The sequence below is a fragment of the Drosophila obscura genome, unplaced genomic scaffold (genome assembly GCF_018151105.1).
Source record: "Drosophila obscura isolate BZ-5 IFL unplaced genomic scaffold, ASM1815110v1 contig_4, whole genome shotgun sequence".
Classification (NCBI taxonomy): Eukaryota; Metazoa; Arthropoda; class Insecta; order Diptera; family Drosophilidae; genus Drosophila; species Drosophila obscura.
The window spans coordinates 7,813,995-7,838,064 of NW_024542828.1; the positions used below are offsets into that span (position 1 = coordinate 7,813,995).

The 24,070-nt window shown below is 46.3% G+C and overlaps 5 protein-coding genes across 9 annotated transcripts; 2 read left to right on the plus strand and 3 right to left on the minus strand.

The window, feature by feature from the left end:
- Positions 1–130: 130 nt before the first annotated feature.
- Positions 131–2,329, plus strand: LOC111067049 (golgin-84). The gene is made up of 2 exons (XM_022356074.2): positions 131–1,589; positions 1,655–2,329. Exons 1-2 carry the CDS (start codon positions 248–250, stop codon positions 1,867–1,869), a joined length of 1,557 nt encoding a protein of 518 aa, XP_022211766.2. The 5' UTR covers positions 131–247; the 3' UTR covers positions 1,870–2,329.
- Positions 1,885–9,456, minus strand: LOC111067034 (C2 domain-containing protein 5). 2 transcript variants are annotated; one of them, XM_022356059.2, is made up of 10 exons: positions 9,168–9,456; positions 8,791–9,092; positions 8,379–8,724; positions 6,251–8,010; positions 4,789–5,128; positions 3,592–4,719; positions 3,429–3,516; positions 2,981–3,370; positions 2,637–2,909; positions 1,885–2,574 (listed from the first exon to the last, which is right to left on the minus strand). In XM_022356059.2, the coding sequence occupies exons 1-10, from the start codon at positions 9,329–9,331 to the stop codon at positions 2,512–2,514; spliced, it is 4,854 nt and encodes a 1,617-aa protein (XP_022211751.2). In that variant the 5' UTR covers positions 9,332–9,456; the 3' UTR covers positions 1,885–2,511. The 2 variants fall into 2 exon arrangements, with proteins under 2 accessions (XP_022211751.2, XP_022211757.2); XM_022356065.2 differs by having other exon boundaries at positions 6,251–6,558; positions 9,168–9,451.
- A 257-nt stretch (positions 9,457–9,713) lies between these two features.
- On the plus strand, positions 9,714–11,991 carry LOC111067068 (RNA-binding protein FUS). Of its 4 annotated transcripts, none has more exons than XM_022356119.2 (6): positions 9,715–10,380; positions 10,496–10,900; positions 10,970–11,156; positions 11,217–11,432; positions 11,516–11,688; positions 11,766–11,991. In XM_022356119.2, the coding sequence occupies exons 1-6, from the start codon at positions 10,065–10,067 to the stop codon at positions 11,813–11,815; spliced, it is 1,347 nt and encodes a 448-aa protein (XP_022211811.2). In that variant the 5' UTR covers positions 9,715–10,064; the 3' UTR covers positions 11,816–11,991. The 4 variants fall into 4 exon arrangements, with proteins under 4 accessions (XP_022211795.2, XP_022211811.2, XP_022211787.2 ...); XM_022356111.2 differs by having other exon boundaries at positions 9,716–10,380; positions 10,478–10,900; XM_022356103.2 differs by having other exon boundaries at positions 9,714–10,380; positions 10,496–11,156.
- A 4,050-nt stretch (positions 11,992–16,041) lies between these two features.
- Positions 16,042–18,665, minus strand: LOC111065634 (dromyosuppressin). The gene is made up of 3 exons (XM_022353893.2): positions 18,519–18,665; positions 16,799–17,010; positions 16,042–16,732 (listed from the first exon to the last, which is right to left on the minus strand). The coding sequence occupies exons 2-3, from the start codon at positions 17,007–17,009 to the stop codon at positions 16,641–16,643; spliced, it is 303 nt and encodes a 100-aa protein (XP_022209585.1). The 5' UTR covers position 17,010; positions 18,519–18,665; the 3' UTR covers positions 16,042–16,640.
- Positions 18,666–20,434: 1,769 nt separating this feature from the next.
- On the minus strand, positions 20,435–23,597 carry LOC111065447 (acyl-CoA synthetase short-chain family member 3, mitochondrial). Its single transcript, XM_022353640.2, has 5 exons — positions 23,395–23,597; positions 21,656–22,667; positions 21,282–21,592; positions 21,070–21,215; positions 20,435–21,012 (listed from the first exon to the last, which is right to left on the minus strand). Exons 1-5 carry the CDS (start codon positions 23,438–23,440, stop codon positions 20,500–20,502), a joined length of 2,028 nt encoding a protein of 675 aa, XP_022209332.2. The 5' UTR covers positions 23,441–23,597; the 3' UTR covers positions 20,435–20,499.
- Positions 23,598–24,070: the final 473 nt, after the last annotated feature.

Genomic DNA, 24,070 nt, shown 5'->3' on the forward strand with positions numbered 1-24,070 from the left:
ATAATCTTATCACTGTTTTAGGGCTGTTACATTTATTCAATATCTCAAAATAAGGTATCGAAACATCCATACGCTCTCTCAAATCGGGACGCTATCTTTTTTCGCTTTCTTCGTTGTGAGTGCGTACTCCTGTTTTATATATTCCACATGTATCGAAGACATTCTTCATGTTACAACAACAGTTTTGCAGCCCTGGCGCGCAATGAAATTTTTTGTTTACGTGTTTTAAAGTTTTTTTTCGTTTAAAATGTCATCCTGGATCACAGGATTGGCGGACAAGGCCGAGAATATTCTGAACAAAATCGACCAGAATGCGGCAACGGCCCTGCAGCTGGAAGCGACAGCGGCCGCCACCGGTGAACCTCTGAATGCGATGAAGAAGAGTATGCAGACCAGCAGCACCAATTCCTTGTCCCTGAAGTCGACACTGTCGCCAGCGAAGCGATCGAGTGCCAGCGCCAGCAATGCGTCCAGCGTAAAGAGCGATCAAGGCGCCTCCGTGGTGACCAAGGAACTGAGCAAGCGGATGACCACATCTGCCAGCTTCTCCACGAATCCGGATAGCTATGGCAGTGCCATGGACACACATGAATTGGCGGCCTTCAAGATAGCCCTGAACGAAATCACCGCCGAGCGGGATGAGCTGCGTCTGCGGCTACACGAGCTGAACCACGACAGCGAGAACTTGGCACTGCAAGAGCGCGCCCAAGAGCTGGAGACGCTCGCACAGAGACTGTCTGAGGAGCGGGACAAGGCTGTGCACGACCTGAACGAGGCCCACACCGCACACATGGCGTATGTGCACTCCATCTCGGAGCTGGAAACGAATCTGGCCAAGTTGCAGCAGGAATACATGAGCGCTGCCCACAAACTGCAGATGCAGACAAAGGAAACGGAGCAGCATCGGCTCGAGTTGCACGAGTACCGCACCAAGGCCCAGCGGGCGCTCCAGGCCAAGGATGCCCTGATAGCAGAGCTGAAGGCGAAGCCCACAGAAGAGGCGAATGGAGAGGCCAAGGACAGTGAGAGCCGTCTCCTGCAAATCGAATACGATGCTCTCAAACAGGAGCTGGAGCATGCCTACGAAGAAGTGCACAAAATGCGCCTGCAGCTGGAGGACAACGTGGTCCAGGAGAAGCAACGCGAACTGGAGCTTAGCTCTGCGCGTCAGCGGGAGGAATCTGTGGCCAAAGAGCTGCGACAGGCACGCGAATACAGTCTAACCGCAGAGTCCGAACAGCGCATGCTCACCCAGGAGCTGGCCTCGATGCGGCAGCAGCTCAGCAATCAGATGGCCGCCGCCGCCACTCGCCTGCAGGAACGGGAGCAACAGGTGCAGCAACTGCGCCAACGCCTCAGCGGTGATACCCACACCAGTGCCAAGAATGACTACGAGAGCCGACTGAAGGCCCTCACACAGTCGCTGGTCGAGCGGCAGAGCCTGTTGGAGCGCGTGACGGGCGAGAGGAATGCTCTGCGCATTCAGCACGAGAATATTCAGAGTCAAATCCAGCAGAATCAGCATATGGTGCAGATCGAGAGCCAGCGGGGAAGCCGCAACAGCATGCTGTCGAATCACACAGATGATGGTGGGTAGCTCTCATTCGAATCGGTTTTTTTTGTATCATTATATTAATTCAATTCAATTCCACAGCCAAGGCACAGTTCCCGGTACTGATGCATCCCAGTCCGTTTGATAATCGTGTGGCGCGTCGCTTCAAGCGTGCCCTGCGCCAGGCCGACTCGGTTGGCATACGCGTGGGCACCTTTCTGCGCCGCTATCCCATGATGCGTGTCTCTGTGATTGTGTATGTGGCGCTGCTGCATCTCTGGGTGATGTTTGTGCTGCTCTCCACGACGCCCAATTAAGCCCAAGGTCGTAGCTTAAACTAACTAATTGAGCAAAGGTTTTATTTGCAAATATTTGTGTGTGTATGTTGTGTGTATTGTATTTTACATATGCTGTCGTCTAGGCGGGCCTCTTCTGTACAGATACAGATACAACGGGAGGCTCCAAGAGTGTCATGTGTTTTAGGTGTTGCAACAAGTTGTATATATCGTGTCGTCGTATATCATATGCCATCATATATCATATATGTATGTATCCTTGTATCGTGTGTATTGTGTTCTAAATTCAATAAACATCCACTATGTACAGAAATTGCGATTGGTTTTTGTTTAAACTTTAAACACTAAAAACATTTGTAGGGCAAACAATTATAACAAAGACCAAAAAAATAAATTCAAACTACTAAGTTAAGTAAAAAGAACGTTTCGTCACAGTTCGAATATTGCATCCGCTAAAGCGCGTTAAGAGAGAGCCAACTGTGTAAGTACTTGATAAATGTGAACTAGAGCAGCGCCTAGGCATGGGACACAGATCCGACCAATGCGTAAGCAAATAGAGAGACAGACAAATAGGGAGAGACAGAGAGAGAGTTGGCATCAGCAGCAGAGACTTTTAGGGCGATTAGCGTAGAACAAACGCTAGATGCCCCTCAGGCGCTTATATCAGTCATCGGAATAATAGCTAACATAAACGGCATCGCCACCAATGCTAATCAAGCACTGGCCCTAAACCAAGAAAAGAGAGAGTTAATAAAAATGAACTGGGCACTGGGCGGGCGGCTGCTTACCTGATTCTTGTGCTGATTGTCGAACAAAATCAGTTCGGTGATGTAGAAGGAGACCATGGCATTGCCACCCAACGATGCTATGTGGGCCCGCACCACTGCCAGCAGTTCGGTGATGAAGCCATGCACAAAGCCACTAATGCCGCCTATTTCGCGTATGGAAGTGCTCTCCCGTATAAAGAAGAAGTTCAGGTTACCCAAATACTTTTCAATGCGGCCGCCGGGTATAAAACTCAGCGGCGTTAAATCCACGCCATAGCGATCGCGCAATGGGAACTGGGAATCAACGAAACATATCGAGAGAACTAATTAGCTTCCATTACAGTCTGCAATGTCTACAGACTTACATATCGATTCCTGTTGACTGCTGTGCCCAAGTTCAGCGACTTGACACCTGTGGAGGACGGCGTCAATCCCGACGCGAGCTGGCCGAGACGTGATGGCGATGTTTTGCGCATTTTGAACGAGCTCATGCCAAACGGCGGTATGGCCGTGCTGGTTGGTGTCGGTGTGTCCACCATTTGATCCTCGTCCAGCGGGAAAATATAATCCTCTTCCTGCAGCATTCGTTTGCCATTTGTCAGCTCTGGCTGTGAATGAGCCTCATGCACTATTGTGGCAGCCTCATGGAAGCCATTCTGCTGCTGTTGCAGTTGCGCCGGTCGTCGACGATATTTCATTTTATTGGCATCGCTCAGTCCCATGGCCATGCCAGTGACCAGAAGTTGAATTTGATCCTAAAGTCACAGGAATATATGTAGTTTGCATATCAGGAAGTAAGCTACTCTCACTTACCGATTCGGGCAGTTCCAGCCTAAAGCGTAGATCGCAAATGGCACAGGGTATCATGGTGCGCAGCTTAAAGTAGATGGTCTGCAGCAGACTGTGGGAACAAGGGAGAGCCAAGTTTAGTGGGAACACTCAAGGGACACTCGACACGCCCCACTCAACCACTCACCGCTGAAAGTGCTTGGGAAACCCATTGACACTCTGCCCAACCTCAAGACGTGCGCGCCACACTTGCGTGAACATCTGTAGATTCTTCACCGCATCCATTTCGTGCATGCCCGGCACCTGCTGTGTGTTGACCACGTGAAAGCCCTCGGGGGGATACGGTTCCATGAGCAGCGATATAATCTCCAGATCCTCTATATCATCCACCTCCAGTACACAGAGCTCTTTGTTGCCGCAATTCAAATCGATTTCGTTCATTTCCTCCTCATCCGAATCGTCTGTGTCCGACTGCTTATCGCCAGTGGCGCCACCAGAGGCTCCCGTTGCCGTTGCCGTATTCGCGGCCAGGTCGGGATCCAAGCTCTTCAGCTGATAGATCTCCTGATTGCGCTCGAACGTCTCCTGCAGTTTCTTTTGCAGCTCATTTAGCTTCTGCTTGTCCGTCCACGAGGTGCCGGCGACAATTTTCGGCACCTGCGGCACTGGCAGGGCCGTGAGGAAGAGTGCCGTGCCCGTGGCTATTAACGCTATCATGCGCTCACCAATGGCCACCTGAGTGCGCAGTCCGAAGATGGCATTCATGCCCTTGGCCTTGAGCTTGTTGATCAGCACGCGGTGCAGTTCGTACTCCAGAAATGGCAGACCATCGGATATCTCCTTGGCATTCAGCTCGGCAGCCCGCAGATCCCGCTTGGCGCGCACCACCTGGGCCTGCATGAAGCAACCGCGTCCAGTGACCTGCATGTACTCGGGCACCTCCAGCGTGGCAAGCAAAACATCTGGCACGCGTCCCTTGCGGCAAATGGCGCACTTCTTCATCTTCACATTGAACGGCACCGAGCTGAGGTTGTACGGTATGTGGCAGATGGCACAGGCGTTGCGCGGACCATTTAGCGGCGGCATGCCATAACGCTTGCCCCCCGAACTGTTGCCCGTGCCCACCGAGCCGCTGTCCTTGCTGGCACTCGGCTCTCCGCTGCTGCTGCCATTTGCCTCCTCCAGGGAATTGGACATGGCGTTGCCCGTCGTGGCCTTGGACATGGCGTAGAGATCGGTTTGCGAGACCGAACGATTGAAGACCATGTTGATGACGGCCGCAGTTCCAGTGGCAGATAAAACACAGACATCGTCGCTGCAAGCAGTCACAGGATGATGTTTATGAGGATTATTTATGGATAGTTTGGTAGCGGGATCCCCTTACGATATGGTTGTCGTCTCCGCATAGCCCAGGACCACATTACAGCCCAGGGAACGGGCATGCGAACGGATCTCCATGCGCAACTCCGTCCACCAGCTGTCCCGCACTTCTGGCTCATCCGGATTAGGCACACGCTCCAGCAACTTCACCGAACTGGCCGCCACTGTTGCACCCAGGTGGAGGATGAAGCCCGTTGGGTATTTTGTCATGGTCAGAAACGGATACTCCAGCATGTCCAGGCTATCCGCGGCGGTGCCTGCCTTGGCGCCGACAGCGGGCTGCGTTAGACGCATCATTGCCGTGGCGGCCACCAGTCGCTCGCTGGCCACACAAATTGAGTTTCCTGTGAATTGAATTTGAAGCAGAGCCAAGATATCAATCAAATATATCGCTGGTGGGATCGTATCACTTCCATTTGACGGTTGATAGAATAGGAGCAAAGGCTGAACACATTTATGTATATTTACAGAGTTATCTTAAGACTTAAGAGTGGGGTGGGGGATTCTCAGAAAATGGTGGGGATATGTAGTGATTGAAAGTTAACTGCTTAAATCGTTACTTAGTACATAAAACACTTCATTTAACTCCACCTGTCCTACATGTATTCGAACACGCGTCATGCAGCAGCGCAACTCGGTCGCTTTGCGTTTCTTTCTGGCTTGGTGTCGCCTTGAGCAACTTCTAATACAATTTTTTACAATTTACACGCGACAAAGTTTCACAGCTAAAGAATTTCTTGTGGTAATTTATGATGATCACAATTCAGTCCTCTTGAGATTCTTGCCGCTTCTTCAGCTCTACTCCACTAGGGCACTTGCGTGCACATTCTTCTGGAAATGATTCTTCATATAACGTTGATTCGCTGCACAAATTTTCCATAAGCGAATGGATACATTTATTTCCATTGAGACGAAAAGAGCCCTGGCACAGCCTCACTCTGACGTTAATTAAAATGATCTTAGTTTAGGAACAAATATATATATATGGTTGTAAATCGGATAAACGGATGAAGCATTCGCAAGAGACAGTTTGTGATGGGATTGAGGAGAACACAACGAATAACCAGAGAGACAGAGAGATACACAGTGATACAGAAGGAGGCAGAGAGGCAGGCAGGCACACTTAGACACGACACACAATTAACATCGAGAATGGACATCGAGTGAGTTAGTTAGGCAGAGGGAGCCAGCTACTTACGCTTACGATGAAGGAATGCAAAGGCTATGCCTGTGTTGGTGGTGTGCAGCGGCAGACGCAAGGAGAGAACGTTGAAAGAGACGTTTATCTGTTACTGAAAGTTACTCAAAGACAGAGGAGCTAACACACACACACATAAGTGGCAGCAGCAACAGCAGCAGTAGTACTAGGTGGCAGATGGCAAATGGCAGGGTGTCTGATGGGTGCTTAGCCTAGAGCCCTAACTTGTAGTAGTTACCCAATTATCCAGACTCTCCCCGGGACATACCTTTCGGTGTGACACTCAAATCGGAGTCGGAGGAGCGACGACAGATCTCTCCAACGGTGGCCGGCACCATGGTGGTGGCCGTCGATGCGGTCGATGTGGAAGCACTGTCTGCATTTGTTGCCGCCGATATACCGCTCTTGGATGGACTGGGCGTCATCTTAAGGCGACTGCTGTTCACTGGCGAGGGTAGGCGCCAGCCTGATGTTCCAGTTGCAGTTGCTGGTGGTGGTGGTGGTGTGGCTTGAGCGGCTGCTCCTGCTCCTGCTCCTCCTCCTGCTACTGTCTGCTGTTGGATGTCAGTGCTGGACCTAGGTTGTTGTTGTTGTCGTAGTTGTTGTTGTTTTTGTATGGCAAATGGAGCAAGCAATGATGGTTCATTATTGTTGTTACTAAGGTTAGTACTATTAGAGATATTTACAGAATGATCTAATTTGGCAACAATAACAAAAGGATTAAAATCAAAGGCGGAGGAGTAGGTGGAGTCTAGTAGCTCGGACTTTGTGGGTGTCTGGGGTGTGGGGGTCGAGGGGCAAACACGCAGCTCTGGTGCATTCAGCAGCAACGTGTTCGGTGGTACAGGAGGCAGAGGCAAAGGCAAAGGTGCTGCTACTTCATCTAGCATCGGCAGTGCAGTGGCTGTTGCTGAGCCTGTTGCTGTGCCTGTGCCTAAATGATTGAATGAAACACTGCGCTGCATGATCTTCTCGTAGCTCGGCAAATGATTCAGCTGCAGCATGGAGGAGGATGTGCTCAGGCCGGAGCCCAGCCATGCCTCATCGCTGCAGCAGGTCGGCAGCTCGGGATGTGAACTGTAGTACGGCTTCCGTTCCATTGAGAGCATAAAGGACGGATGCTTGGGCTTCAGCTCGAGCGGACTGTTCTTTGGCTTGAGGTGCATCAACTGCTGCAGGCGTCGCGAGAAACCCCTCAAATCCTCCAGCAAGTTGTGGTGCTTCGGGCCCAAATCCGGCTGACTATTCTCACAGCTGCGTGTCTCTCCCGGCCTAATCCAGTTGTCCTGCAGATTCTCCTCATCCAGGGACTCCTCCCCGTTGCTGCCAGGTGCCAACAAAGCCAATCGCAATGACTCCTCCGAATCAGTGGAGTACGTAGAGGAGCGCCCGCTCTTCAGCTGAAGAAACTCGTCCACCGGCAAGTCCGGGGCTGAGCGCGTATTCTCCTGAAACTCCGTCAGTCCGGGTACAGTCAGAAAGCTTTGGCTGGCCGCCACATGGCTGGGACGAACGCCCGTATCGTTGCTTATGGAGCGCACAATATTCGGGGGACTGGCCTTCATGTTCATGGGAAATCGCGACCTGCGACGCCGCTGCCGGAAGCTGGACGGTGCCGTGGCTGCTCCGCCGCTGCCGCCAAAGATGCTGCTCAGCGATTGGGTGGCATTCTCGGGTATCTTCGGCTCGATGCGTCTGATCAGCGTGGCATACTTCTCGCTGAACACATTGCGCGAGGAGAGGGTTAGGCGGCGCATCCGATGCGTTAGCTTCTTCTCGCGACACCGTTCGCCACGCTCGTCCTCCTGCTTGATCAAGTTCTGCATGAGATCCGCATCCTCTGTGTCGCTGCTGCCGCTTTCCAGATAGAATAGCGTTGCTGCCGCTGCTGCCTCCGCAGCAGGAGTGGGCACCGAGCGGGGCTGCCTGTATATATTGAGACGATACTGGGGCGTTCGTCCGGACAGCGGCAGACTTGCGGTGCTCGCACCCGTACAGTTGAGAAAGTCGAGATACTTTTGAGCCAGTCTTTGAGCCGTAGATGGGAGGGGAGCGAGCGTGAAAACACAAAAACACGATACGACAAAGGATACGAAAAAAACAACAACGATATTTGTTTGGTGCGTGCAAAACGATACGACAAGGAGCGAGAGGTTGTTACAGAGAGAGAGATTTTGAGAGAGTGGATGAACCATTATCGAAGATTGGATTTTTTTTTTTTGGTGTGGGGTAAAGAATGGTCAAGAGAAGAGAAGAATTGCTTTAGAACATTGTTGGAATTGTCGGCACATTTCTCGCACCTAAGAAAACGACTACGAAACGAAGATTAAAAAACACTTAAAATTACTTGGATTCCATTTATCCAATTGAATGGATGTGGAATGTGGAATACTCACTCCTCTATGAGCACTACATCTGCGCTATTTGGCTGACTGCTGCTGGTGTCCTTGATCAGGGTGACGGCTGTGCCGACGCCGCGCGCCACCACACCCACATCGCCCTCGAGGTCAAAGCATTTGGTGTAGCCGATCACGGCATTGGCACCCATATTGATGGCCTTCAGGCCCATTCTACGCTGCACCTGGCCGGACAGCTTCAGGAAGACGACTTGCCGCGCCTCATTGGAGGCGCGTGGTGTGCGTATTTTATCAATCCATTGATACTCCGGATCGTCGTTGACCACCAGCTCCTCGACAAAGCCATGTATCACCTGGGCGCGATAGCCAAACGGAACACATTGGGCTGCAAAGGCAAAGGGAAATGTGATATTAATCTTGAGAATTCGGGGACCAAGAAAACAGTACACACAGTGGAAGAAGGGAATTCCGCAGGAACTTTGTCGAAACTTGTTGACATCCGAGAACAGATCCACCTTGACTATCACATTGATTTCGCCACGTATTCCGTGCATTGTGTCGAAGACTGGTATCCAACCGGAGAGGACAGTGCCCTTGCCGTGCACCGCCTGACTAGAGCTCTCCAGGCACAAGGGATTCAAGCTAATGTTCACCTTGCCAATGGCATCGTTGGCCGAATACGTATCGTAGTCCATCAGTCGTATCTGCAGCGGCTCATCCTGCAGCTCTGCATCATCCACTTCGAAGCGAAACCTTGAAACATGACAGGACACACAGGGAATTATGATGATTGATTTGGGGGTTTTTGGGGGTCACATAACAACACACCAGTCTGTGTTCCATGTGGGATTCAGGCTCTTGCGGAATACGTCCGTTTTGTGGGTCACCGAGGCTAGCTTTATTTCCACAAACGCGTCCGTCGTTTCACTGCTCTTGTCCATGACAGGCAAATTGCGTGCCGCCTTGATTTTCACACCCACTTTGCCAGGCATCTTGTCACGTCGCTCGCACGTCCTTTTCACCAATTTGTTGCTAAATCTGCCAATCAAATTTCTTTAACTTATGTTTTCCATTTTCCTAGTTCTTAGTGTGGCTGCAATCGGAAAGCGGCTAAATACCAGCGTACGGTCACTTAGCAGCACCATAGAGATGGGACCAATCAGTCCAAGAGCTGTGATTCCATTTATTTGTTTTAAAACAATGGCTTCTAGACGGCTTATATGCCTTATACCTGCCATCTAAAATTTCTACCGCTGCGCTGCCACAAGATCCAGATCTAAAGATCCAAACGAACGAACATTGGCTCACATTATAATTCATCGGTATATTTACGGTATTATATAAAAATAAATCAGCGGGCACACTGACTACAACAAAAATCAATAGTCGCCGCCATATTTTTTCACAAAAAACTGCAGACAAAAACGCGTAGACTCCCAAATATGTTTAGTTAAATAAGTTAATACAGATAAACGATTGACAAAAGTGGTTAGAGTGTGCTGCAGCACATAAGAGCGATTCGTCACAGTTGCATTATCTCAGTTGCATGCTATAAACGCTTGGAAATCGCAATCTCCGGCATTTCTGTTCTTCTTCTTCTCATTCGTGCTGCTGCAGTGTGCGTCCGAGTCCCGCGACTGTGTGTGTTTCTGCGTGTGACTGTGTGTGTGTGTCCCAGTGCTGGTGTTTTTGTGCGATAATAAAATAATAGATAGGACGAGGAGCATGGAAGGAGCACAGGTATCATCCCCGTCGGTTGGTGGCCCACGTGGCGGTGGCTTTCGCGGACGCGGGGGAGGCGCTCCCATGCGCGGCGGATTTGACCGTGGCCGGGGACGCGGTGGTCGCGGACACTTTATGGGTGGCATGCGCGGCGGAATGGGCGGTGGACCGCCAGGAATGCAGGGAATGATGCCGGGCCCTCCACGCGGCATGCGAGGACCCAGAGGGGGAATGGGCTATCAAGGACGCGGCGGTTACCAGCCTCGCGGCGGCGCTCCGATGGGCATGCGAGGAGGACGCCCGCTCATGTACCAACAACGTAAGTGCACAGCTCCCCTCACGATATGATTTGCTATCATAGATATCTTAGAACATAATGAACACAATGTAAAACCCATTTATACGGTCGTAAGCAGCTCCCAAACAACACACAGGTGCCGACAATAACAAGACGGTGTCGCCCGTGCCAACAACAGCCACAACGGGAGAGTCACAGGCCGGCGAAGCTGCCGGAGAGCAGGAGACCACAGATGCCCAGGCCGCGGCGCCAGCATCTGTGTCCAACAACTCACATAGCAGCAGTGCTCCAGGCAGCAATGGTGGTGGAGGAGGAGGGCCTCCACCATACCTGGGACGCGGGCGTGGACGTGGCGGTCCATTCAGTGGACGCGGTCGCGGCGGTGGTTATAATCCCCATATGAATGGCAGTGGAGGCGGCGGCGGCATGTACGGTGGTCCGCATTCCCATCACAGCAGCTCCATGGGCGGTGGTCCTGGGGGCGATCACGGACAAATGCCACGACGTGGGGCACCCCGTGGCCGAGGCGGGTACAATCAAGGTATGAGTCGGCCACCCATGCATCACCATCAGGCACATAATCCCAATACACAAATTGCACCGGTACCAGCTCTCAAACGTGGCGCACCCGGTGGTCCTGGTCCAAAGCGTGGACGCTACGAGGGTGGTCCCTACGGCCAGCGGCCCATGACACCCAAATATCATAACTCTCAGCAGCATATGGGCGGCGGTGGTGGCGGTATGTCCTCGCAGTCATCCTACGGCTCGGCCCCCAGTCATCATTCATCGGCTCAAAGGTAATATTTACATCAGGGGATCGCTAAACACTACTAACGCCCAACGTTTCCTGGCTGCAGCCACCATGGCGGCTATCAGACCCACGACCAGACACAGCAGGTCGATCCTTATGCGCAGAGCAGCTACAGCACATCGACCTCGCAGCAGGGCTACAATGGCTATGGCCAGAACAGCAGCAGCTATGCAGCGCACACATCTCAGACAAGTGCGCCGGCCAGCAGCAGCTACGCCACCCATGGCACCGAGTACGATCAGAGCCAGTATCAGAGCTACAAGTGGGTTGCTTCCTCTAGTCTCTAGAGTTCTTCCTCCAATCAAATTAAGATGTATTCTAATAATATTTTTGGTTTGCGTACAGTTCAACGGGCTATGCCGCACAACAGGATACCCGCTATCCGTCGTACAGCCAGGACTATAGCCAGCAGTACGGATCCACGGCTGTGGATTACAATGCGACTGGCCAGACGGACTACAGCCAGCATGGACAGCAGAGCGCCGCTGGCTACGACGAGCGAGCCTATGCAGGCTATGGTATGTGACTCCTCGCTCTGCTTGTATCCGCCATCATCCCCCGTTGTTTTTCCGTGTCTCTCTCTATCTTCTTGCAGACTCGCAGGCTTATTCGCAAAACTATTCAAATGCCGCCGCTTACTACTAGACAACCGCATACCCGTCTCCTCACCCGCACCCTAGTGGCCAGGCACCAACCAGACAGAGCAAATAAACGCTGCGCGTGCTCCGATGATGGTCGGCCAAGTAACCAAATAGAAAAGGGATTTAAGGGCAGAAAACAAGAAAGTAGAAACAGAAATCATGTACGAGTATAACAGGAGGGTAGGGAAGGGAAGGAAGGAAGGAAGTATATGTTTAATGCATAATTAATTTGCTATATATATATATAATACAAAAATACCAACACACACACACACTCACACCTTAAACACACACATACACTTAACATATATAACTGTAGTCGTAAGGATAAAAGTTCTTCTTTTTTTTAGAAATTAAGCATAACCAAACAATTGCTGCGTCTCTTTCCATAATCTTCTACCCCTTAACCGAATCGAATCAAATTTCTCCCCCAAAATGTTTGTTTCTTTTCTGCTTTGTTTCTTCCGCATCCGCAGCTAAATCGATGAAAATCGAACTAAATGCTGCTCCCCCTGTTGTTTAATGTTTTGTTAGTGGACAAACGGAGCCCTGTGCTCCAGCCTACAAAAATGAAAGAAAAAAAAAAATATAGTATGTGCTCCTCCCCCACCTTAGATTCTTTTATAAATTACAAATTCAAGTGTGTGACCAAAGTATGTTTATAGATTCATATTTTTTACATAAGCTGAAAAAAAAAAAAAACAGAATGCCACAATGACAGTCGCGATCCGAATCACACTGGATAGAACTGAAATAAAACTAAATTTATATTGTAAATCATGTCATGTCATACAGAAGAATAGAATCGGATGTATAGATTTTAGTTGATAAGCTCAAAAACCCCCACAACTGAAACAAACCCCAAAGCATACAATGATAATGCATCATCTGGAATCGGCTATGATTTTGCAAGATTGACAAAGGCCAGAACCTTTATTTCTTATTCGTTTTTTTTTTTGTTTCTCCCTCCCAGAAATAATAAAAAAAAACAAAACCAATTTCACCGTAGCCACAATTTAAGCAAAACTAAAAAAAAGCACGTAATTATATGTAACTCTTATCAAGTAAGCCTGAGGAAAAGTGACGAAATATACAAGCAAATATATTAGCAAAAGATGCAAAAATCATAACAATTATCAAAGTCAATAAAATAATGTTCAAAAATGTGTGTAATGCATTAAACTTATTTACACGTACATATTATTATTTCAAAAACAAAACAAAAAACAAATACTATATACTATTCTGTTTAAATAAATAAGCCAAAAGAAACCAAAAATCGAAAATCAAATATTGAGTGCAAACACTTAAAAAAAAAAAAAGTAAGAAACGAAAAGAAAAGACTGAAATATTCACGAAGCGAAGCAGCGCAGAAAACTACAAGCACACAAACCAAGACTTATCAGAGATAACGAAAAACTCAACCCTCAAGTATTAAGTATTTACCAACAAAATATATATATATATTGAGATCGATCAAAACGAAAACTCAAGTGCAAAAAAAAGATATATACCAAGAAGAAAACAAGAACACCACAAAAAGTCAAATCTGAAAAAAGAAAGATAATGCAATACGCTTTGAAATGTTCTACGATTCAGTCCCTAGTGTCGCGATTAAATTTCTGATTATTCTGAAAAAACTCATTCAATTAGATATATATCTGAATCAAGAGAGATTGACAATTGAGAAAGCTTTAAGTACAAACAAAACGAATATTAAATCTATTTAATCATTCTTTGGTAAGTTAAGATTGAAGCCAAAACAATATACTATATACAAACATTTTTAGCTCATGATGAACTCAGCAAGCAACAAACAAAAATTATCACTAAGTTCTATTTGATTATGTTGGTCCGATTTGAAAGATTTTTATCTGTGATACTGTTCCATATATTTTGTTCCATAAAAACTTAAGAAGCTGCTGAGTTCGGCATTAATCCCAAAGGTCGGCCCTTTTGCCGCACTTTACCATATAAACTGTAGCATTTAGTTGTTTTTTTACAGGACTGAGAAAGCAAAGTTAACAATATAGCGTTGATAGCGTTTAATATCGCTTATCAAGTGTGAAGGAAACGAACAAGAATGGATTTGTCAATGGTGGTAATATTAAATCAAACACAACACTATTAAAATGAAAAGTAACAAAAAACCAAAACAAAACAAAAAAACAACCAACAAAAACTGAAAATATGAAATATTTTGTTTTCAATGTTGCACTTTTATGTTATTATATTTTTGTTTATGTATACACGATGATTTTGTTTGTTATAGTTTACAAAAAAAAAAAAGCTAGCCGAATAATTGATCTAGCCCTTACAAAGGCCATGCTAAGGTGATGCAAATACACCTATATATACATATATATGATTAAAGATCGAAAAGACTGAATGATATTCCAAACCAAGAGACCAAAGTCTCCACAAAAATAAAACAAGAACTGAAGTCCATTTTAAATACAATACAATATACTTTTAGTTTTCAAATATTACATGCTCGAAATTACTTAAAGCTTTTTCGAACGAATTTAAAATGAATAAATTTATACCTAGAACTGATCGAATACGGTCACGTTCACGTGCAATTGGGGCAATAATGCCCCCAGTAACATGAATTGCAAAAATAAATGATACACAGTAATAAGAGAAGATATCAGTGAATCCAAGCCAAAATCCAAATATCAACTGAAATGTTAAGAGATCGGACCAAGAGAACCGTTTGTTAATGACTTATATATTTTATTTTATACATATATAGAAATCAGATCAGATACCAACATTTATTTCACGTTTTTATGTCAAATGATTTGATTTAATTTATTCTATTATTTGTTTAATTTTTATTTGATTTTCAATAAAAGCGTTAACAAAAATGCCAGAATATAATGCAATTAAATGCAAATTTTTAATGATTTTTTTTCAGCAAAGTACAAAGTAATGAAAAGGCTGAATAAAAATACCACAAAAGCCGAATGGAACCAAATATTTCAGCGATCTGTGGAACCCTATATAATTTAATAAGATTATACAAAATATATACATCAATGAGTATGCAAGAACTAACCAGGAAATTTCATTAATTTTAGTACCCTAAGTACTATCATGTGTCGCGAATTTCGTCCATAAAAAATTATATTTTTTTTTAATTTTTGAGTTCGTAATAAAGAGGCGGAACTAAAATATATTAAAAGATACGAATAATAATAAATCGATAGGTTTGCTTAAGCAATTAAGGAAATTTCAGTAGCCTTTGAATGTGTACCTGGTGTCGCGAATTTTATCTATACACAGCACCTAAATATTATCCATTTTTTTTTTTAATTATTTGACCAATTTTTAATGACTTTTGAGTTGAGATAAATTAATTAAATGGATAAAAAAATATATATAATGATACAAAAAGGAATAAAAAGAATGAATCAAAATACTATAACCGAATGGAGTTAAAATATTCGTGAAATTTTGAGCCCTTATTTTATTTTAATGAGATTATAAAAAATATATATACATCTTTGCGGTTGCTAGAGCTAACAAGGAACTGACAGTAAACTTTGAAAGTGTACCCATGAGTCGAGGATTCCGTCCAAAAAATATTTCAATAAATTTGAATTTTGAGTTCAGTACAAATATAATTATGCGTGAAACGTACCATAAAAAATCAATAAAATTTTAAAAAACATAACATACTGTTACGTTTTTATTATGCGTTAGTAGATGGAGAGTTTATTTACTAATAAGGACTATTTTAGTGACTATTTTTCGATGTACCATCGAAGAACACATGTGGCTTCCAAAAGTTGAGAAATTTATCTCTTTTTTGGCAGTATCCCCTCGATTTGAGATCTCCGTGGGATGTCAGAGAGAAGTCGTTGCAAAGTCTGACTGAAGGGATAAAAACTATGATTATGCATTTGAAAAAAATATATTATTATATATATATTATTATAGTTTATTGGGGGCCTAAACGTACAAGAGTTCGAGCTGTTGAAAAAAAAAAGCTAATATTTTCACAAAATAAAGCAGAGAATTTCACAGACACTAGTCAAATAATTGGCATTATAAGCATAAGCAGTCACAATGATTCAATGAATATTTCACTATTTTTCCCATTGTGTGACTTTTATTTATCTATTGGATCTATAGACAGTGTCTATTAGACATAGTAAATAACTTCCAAACTTCAGATAGATCCCGACAATAATCCCTTCAAAAGAAACCAGTTTCAATGGCATTTTGTCATGCATTTCACATATTGAGAGGAAAACTTGTCTTTATTGAACAAACCAATTGTGGAATTACATTGTTGATTGATATTTAATAATAGTGCTTCATGCTAGGGAAATATTTGTGAGATATTTTTGTAACTGTAACAAGAGTACGTATTATACCTTGCCATTTGTATTATCATATCAATAAATATCATTCGAAGAAGAAACAAAACAAAAGAATGAAGAAAAAAGAAAACTTTAAATAAATAAAAAAAATATCAACTTTCGATAGAACGTTTTCGGGGGTCTTTGAGTATGTATGTACAAATATATATGTGTGTGTTTTATGTGCAAGTTTCTAGAGACATTGGATACATCGATTTTCGCTATTTAATGAACTAGAGAGCTTCCAATTGAATAAGTTTCGTGTTGGCATTGATTACATTTACATAACTATGCTGGAGACGCCGAAAATAAATGTTGTGCTCTGTGAACAGAAACGCTTTTTGCCGCTCGCTCGTTTGTGGTCAAGGTCCTGCTGTGTCCGTGGGTCCGTTCTGGTTGGAGGTCGAGGTCAAGGTTGGTACTGGGGCTGCGTTGAAATTTGCCGGCGGCTTCATTCTCCTAACGACGCTTGCCAAAACGCAGGAAAACGTGATCCACATCCGTGCGTTTGTTGTAGTTCTTCATCAGATCGTCAGAGTTAGCCACCAGAGCTACAGTATAATAAAATAGAACGATAGTACGATTTGTACTGCACCAAAAAGAAACCTTCTGCTTACCCGAGGCCTCGTTGTTGATGTACGACTTGAGGGCCGTTGTCAGCTGGTCGGAGTTCTCCAGAGCCATGCACACCTTTCGGATGTGCTGGGGCATCTCTTCCACAATGCCAGCCTGGCACAGGGGCGGGCCCTGGGTGGCTGCTTGGGTGTTGGCCACAGTCGCCAGAACAATGGCCAGGCAGCAGGCGACGAAGAACTGTGCGATGGACATGCTGCAACAGAGAAGACGGCTTAGAAATGTGCAATAGATTGCGATTGACATCCCTGGCCGATTAACAGGAGAGCAAGGACACAATACGAGGTATATCCTGGCTCGAGGGCAAACAGTCCCCATCCTACCATCCATCCAACCCCAACTAATTTTGATTAAGTGTAATGATCTTAACGCTACGTGCCTGATTGCCAACCGCTCTCGCACCCGTACGCGTTGCCAGGACGATGTCTTATGCGCAGCGGAATGATGCCCGACTGCAAGCTCGCGGCTCTAATGTCTATTCCTCCCCCCCGAATACAATTTAAATCCCCCTCGAAGGAACGAGCCCAGCCCTAATGCTCCTGTAATACATTTACGCGGCAGACAATTTGTTTCCATTATCCCAACAATATGTTTCCCCGAATGGAGGGGCCCATCAGTGATGATGATGCCGATGAGATGCTGGGAAGCGCACTCATACGCACCGTGTGACGGAGAGCAGCAGCGGTGCAAGTGGACAAACACCTGTATGCCTGTGGCACATATGAACGTGTGGCCCGTGCAGCTGCTTAGCTTAGAGGCGAATGCCCAGCCGAAGGCTGCAAATGTGTGGGTGCAAGTGGGCCTTGATGGAGAATTACAGGAAGATGCGCCCCTGGGCACGTTCCCAGGCTCTGTCGCTTGTTTAGGGTTTTCGATGGCTCAACTAATGTGCAGTGCATGCAGAAACAGTGTTTTGGCTCAGTCTTCGTCAGCTGGGGCCTGCTCGAGCATGGAAAAGGGGTTGAGTAGGAATATATGGAATATTTTATGCTATAGTTTTAAAAGGATTTTCTACAATATACTCAAAAGAAAATACAGCTTTAAATTATTATAAATATATGCAATTAAAAATGTATATATTTCGTTGATTTCGTTCATATTAAGTTGTATTTTGCAATTTTGAAATTATATATTTTTACTCTTGACTATGCCATAAATATTAAAATCCAACTGAAATAAATATTTTCTTGGTGTTCACATATGTTAAAAATTTTAATTTGGATCTTGGGATCCACTAAAAAGTCGAAATAAAATTCTTTCTACTATAAAAAGAGAAATTAATTAAATATTTCTAATATTTAGATGTCAGAAATTAATATATGATAAGTACATCTATTCGGGTACTAGTATGGGTGCTTTGTGGCCTAAATTGTAACTCCATTTCATGCTCCAAAGTCAGAGTTTTGATAGGTAATAAATTGAATCATTAAGAGTTCCTATTTCAAAATTATTTTCAACTGTTTGGAAACATCTGAAGACGCAGGTATTCTTTGTAAACAATTTAAACAGGTTAAAATAAATGCTCATCTATTATGGTTCATCATCAGACAATGAAAAATAAGTCAATAAAACTCTATAATTTTTTCACTTTAAAATCTAAAAACTATCTCCAAAATTTTTAAGGCTCTCAAACTGTACAAATTTCACGGACATATAGTTCTAATCATCACTTCACTGTGCACAAAATGGGATGCTAATACGAACCTGATAATACTTAGTGGTTGATATATGAGGGCTTTCGAAGAGAGAAATTCGAAGACAAACAAACTAGATGTAGTTTATTTAACGCGTTTGTCACTGGATGCGGGCTGCTCTGCTGCTCTCCTTGTGGCTGGACTTGTTGAACGCAAGCACTCGAATGATGGTCTATCGGGACAGGACATCCGCTTTTATTTACTTCCGCTGCGGCGGAATCCTCGACTGCCATTGGCTGGCACACACACACACATACACACAGTCACACGCCCAGGGACGGGGGTAGGGTGTGATGCCACATGTTGCGCTGCTGCCAGGATGCTGCTGCCTGCTTAGTGGGCGTGCTCAAATATTACCCATACGCCACGGACACCGACCAAAGCACGATGCGCCGCCATTGTGTGTACTTAACAAAACTTTCCGACCAGAGAACGCACGGCACCCGGACCCACTCGAGGCACGGGAACGGGCCACTGCAGTGGCCCAATATGTTTATCTATTTTATAACTTTATCAGCTCTCTTAATTATGTTGTAAAAGCTGCTGATATTTTATGATCAGTGTTGTCAGCCACCGTCACAAGCCGCCCCCAATATTTATAGGTAGTTATGGCGATTAATGTACTCGTAAATGGCCCATTGCAATGGCAGGACTCCACGCGACGCGACGCCCTTTAAGAAGCCACTTTAAAGTTTTGCCGCTGCTCGCTGCTGCTGCACTTCAGGTGCTCGGATGCTCTGCAGATGCGTAAGCAATGTAAGTAATCTTCCGTTTATGATGCTGGGATTTGCAGGCGAAGCGCTGCAATTAATTTTATCCAGTCCGTGTTTCGCATGCTAAGCATTCATCCATCCATTCATCCATTTGTAGGGGAACATTTTCGACTGTGACGTCAGACATCCACACTCCAGCCACGTAATGCAGTGGGAACTGCCAAAAAGTAACAAAATGCTAACCAAATTGCTTGTCTGTGATGTTGAAGGTATTTAGGATGCAACATTTAGGATGGTTGTGGCATCGATTGGTATCTAGTTACGCCTGTGCACTAGAGCCTCAGAATAGACTTTAACAGGGATATATCCTGATCAAAACGCTCAACGTCGATATTCCGAAAATTATACGGAGTATACGGATATTTGTCAAGGAATTATTATCATCATCATTAAAGTGCGCACACTGGGGAGGTTCTGTGAGGCCCAAATGGGATCATAATTAAATCAATATCGAGCGGCTCTGAGCGACTGTCTCAAGGGAGGCTCATTTACAGCTTCACTAAGCCCATTTACTGAAGACCCCTTAGCAGTACAAACGAAATGTGGAGGCTACGGTGAAAGAAGCTCCGTTTAATCCAAATATAAATGTGGCTGGCCAACGCGGAACAGTGCCAATTCCAGAGATATCTGAAGAGTCCTGCAGTCCATTTAACATGTGGCATAATCGAATAAAAGTATGCGTATGTTTGCCTCTTCCATTCTCTTTGGTTAGTGCAACATATTGTGGCTGATGCCCGCCCACACCATGCTGCCGCACTAATTGGGTTACAGTGCGCTGTCATCTGTCATGTTCCGAGAGCCAGCAAACATCAGACCAGACCAGACCGCATAATGCAATGGCAAATGCCATATGTGCTGGCTGAGGAGAGTAGTGGTAGTGGTAGTGGAGGGGAGGGGCGGGGCAGGGCCAGTGAAGGGCAACAATCAACAAGCAACAATGTCAGCTCGAAATTTGCACAAAATTTGAATAAACTGATTGGGTGGGCTTCAAAGTGGTGCGAACGAGTATGCGAAATAGTGCGTCAAAAGTGCAAAAGGGAAGGGAAGCGATTGATCGGAGGGGTTAGGCCATACGATTACCATTTAAATTACAATATTCTCCCACTGGCACGGCCTACCTACGCCGTGTAATCGATGGAGCAGCACTTAGAAATTGGTTTTAAGTTTTATTATTTTGTTCATGGGAGTTGTGTAGATGGCTACGACGATTATGTGCATTCAGTCGAGCAGCTTGGCCACAATGGGATCGGGGGCGGACATCGCATAGCCCAGCTGCTGCAGGGCACGCCGTATCTCGATGAAGACGCTCGCATCGTCGATTGTGGCCGGCAGGATCACACGCTCATTGCGTGCAAAATCCGCCATGGCCTTGCGCATCGTCTTGCCGGAGCGGGTGCGTGGCAGATTGTTCACCGCGGTGATCAGCCGAAAGGCGGCAATGGGCCCCACCACATCGCGAATCAGCTTAATGATCTCCGTCGAGAGTTTGGCGTCCGTTTTTCGGCAATTATCGACGGGTATGTACAGGCAGAGCGGCACCTGGCCCTTGGTCGGCTCGGGCACACCAAAAACGGCCACATCGACCACATCGGGATGCCGGAGTACGGCATCCTCCAAACTGGAGGTGGACAAACGATGTCCGGCCACATTGATGACATCATCGTCGCGTGCCGTCACGAATATGTAGCCACGTTCATCCTTGTAGCCAGCATCCATGGTGTCGTAGTAGCCCTACAAGGGGGGGAGTTTTAATCCTAGTGTGGGAGCGATCGACTGGGAAAAACTCACTGGAAACTTTTGAAAGTACAACTTGCGGAAGAGCTCCTCGTTCTTGTAGAGCGTGGCCATGTTGCCCGGCGGCAGGGGCTGCTTCAGCACAATTCTGCCCAGCTCCGAGGGTTCACACTCGCTGCCATCGGGCTTGAGGATTTTGACTGCAAGAGGTGCGCAGTAGAAATATAAATACTAGCAGCAGCTTGGGGTAGGTAGCCCGCTCTTACCATCATAGCCCATCAGGGGCATGCCCGTGGAGTAGGTGGGCGGACTGAGACTCTGTTGATAGCCCAGACAGGTGGCCGTCACCGCCGAGCCCGTCTCCGTCTGCCACCAGTGGTTCAGCACCGGCACCTTGAAGGTATTTTCGATCCACGTTTTGGTCTCATAGTCGCAGTGCTCGCCGGCAATGAAAATGGCACGCAGCGATTTCATAGAGTACTGCCGACCATAGCTGATGTCCGGATCGGCGCGACGTATCACCCGGAAGGAGGTGGGCACCGAAAAGATCGCACGCACCTTGTACTGATCGATGATCCTGCAAATAAGAGAGAGAGAGTGGAGGGAGAATCAACCACACCGGAGCACACCCGACACTCACCTGAAGTACTGGCCCGGATCTGGGGTGCGATCCGGTTTGCCCTCGTACATGACGCTGGTGGCGCCCAGGCACAGGGGACCATAGCAAATGTACGAATGACCCACCACCCAGCCCATATCGGAGGCGGCCCACCAAGTGTCGCCCGGCCCAATGCCGTAGATGCGCTTCAGCGTGTACATCAGGGCCACCAGATGGCCGCCAATGGTGCGGAGCACACCCTTTGGCTTGTCGGTGGTGCCCGAGGTGTAAAGGATGTACAGCGGATCGTTGGCCTCGATGGGCACACAGGCAATCGGTTGGCTGGCATCGGCCATGGCCAGCACATCGGACCAGAGCACATCCGCGCCTTCGTCCACAGTGTCCACGGAGACGTTCTCCCGCATGAAGATGATGTTGCGCTGGGGCGGACGCCAGCGCGACATGTTGATGGCCGAGTGGAGGATGTCCAGATAGGGTACAACCTTGCCCGGCTCCACGCCCACATTCGAGGCAATCACCAGCTTCGGTTCCACATGCTCGATCCGTGAGCAGAGCTCGCGGGCGGCAAAGCCGCCAAAGACCACCGAATGAACGGCGCCCAAGCGAACGATGGCCAGCATGGCAATGATCGTTTCGGGTATCAGCGGCATGTAGATCACCACACGATCCCCCTTGACCACGCCCATTTTGGACAGGCCACCGGCGAGGAGGATGATCTGGTCATAGAGCTCCTGGTAGGTGACGCGACGCACCGTTCCCGTCAGTGGGCTGTCATGGATGAGGGCCACCTTCTCGCCCCTGCCGGCCAGAATGTGCCGATCGATGGCATTGTAGCAGGCATTCAGATAGCCACCCACATACCACTTGGTGAAGGGTGGATTGCTGTTGTCCAGCACCTGCTGCCAGGGCCGGTCCCAGTCCAACAGGTGTCCCTGCTCCTCCCAGAAGGCCGCCGGATTCTGAATACTCTGACGATAGGCCTCCAAATAAATGGGATCGTGTGCCTCGATGGGCATGCCGCCAATAGAGGCACCTGTACAGTAGAGACGAAAGACGGGAAAGATGGGCCATTAGTAAGACGTTGTCGGGGGGGTTCATTGTCCTGCCTGCGTCCAAGCTGAAGGTGTTCGATGTTCTGCTTCTTGGGCTGCATACTAAGTTGGTGCATAAATTTAGGCGCCTAAACTAATTTACACCATTTTTTTACACCTTACACAACGCACGCCATTGAGCCGAATCGAATTATAAATTAGAAAAAAAATCACTCAACTGATTGCTATATACTCGTACTACTCGCAGTCGTACATAGTACGAGTATATAGCCAGCCAGCCAGACATAGTAGACAGACACACGGAACATAATCCATCACACGTCATTGTCGTCGGGCTTGAACCTGAAGCTTGGACTCCTCTAAGTCTCCTCCTGCGTGCTGTTGCATAAGCTAATGAGCCGTAGAATTGAACTCCAATCAATTATATCGTTCAGTGGGAATTTGCGCATCGAATCGAAAGTTTTTATATACTTGAGTATACGCATATATATATATATAAATACATATGTATATGTAGCACAGTTTAAAACTTATTTACGCATCGAATCGAAGGTTTTTTTTATTTGAACAGTGTTAAAGGTTATGTGTCCCTTCTGCAATTAATTAACCAATTAAATATAATTCTATTCCAACACAGTTTTGAATTTATAGAACGAGGGGGGGTCAGATAATCTCACGCTTCTTTCCACCATTTGGGATATAACTTACTGCCTTCGTAATTCACATAATTCACTGCACTTGCACCTGGTTCCATATTAGATATATATTATCTGTCTCTCTTTTTAATTATTAGAAGAGTTTTAGAGGTTTTGCAGGGCTATGTAAGAAGTATATCCTATATGATGTATCCGTTCAAGCCAGCTGAAAACAGAACACAACCGTCGCACTGTAGTCGAGACCTTGCAATGGAACTGCTAAATGTAGAACGACAAGTAGACAGTTGCCAGAACCTTTAAGAATTAGTCGTCGATCAAAGGTGCTTTTTGGAAATTCTCAGCAAATACCCATCGAGCGACAGACAGAGAGAGACAGAGAGAGAGAACTGGAACGATGATATGACGGAACATTTAAAAAAAAGAGGCGCAAAGAGGACATTGACGTGCAACACTCGTAAGCAATATTAAAAATATTTTTACTAATTAGGGGAGAGCTATGTTAGGATTAGCAGGTACTTTAAGAAGCAGAAGGAATTATTGTTTGTTATAAGATGGTACTAGGAATTATAATTTAAGCATACGGAAAAACTAAACACTCGAAAATAAATTACATAGCACGAGACAAAAACGAGAAGGAACGTGTGAGTCGCTTCTGGGTACGCGACTCTACTTATACGCGTACTCAGTCAGTATATACATTTTTGTGCTTATGATTTTTTAGAGCTAAA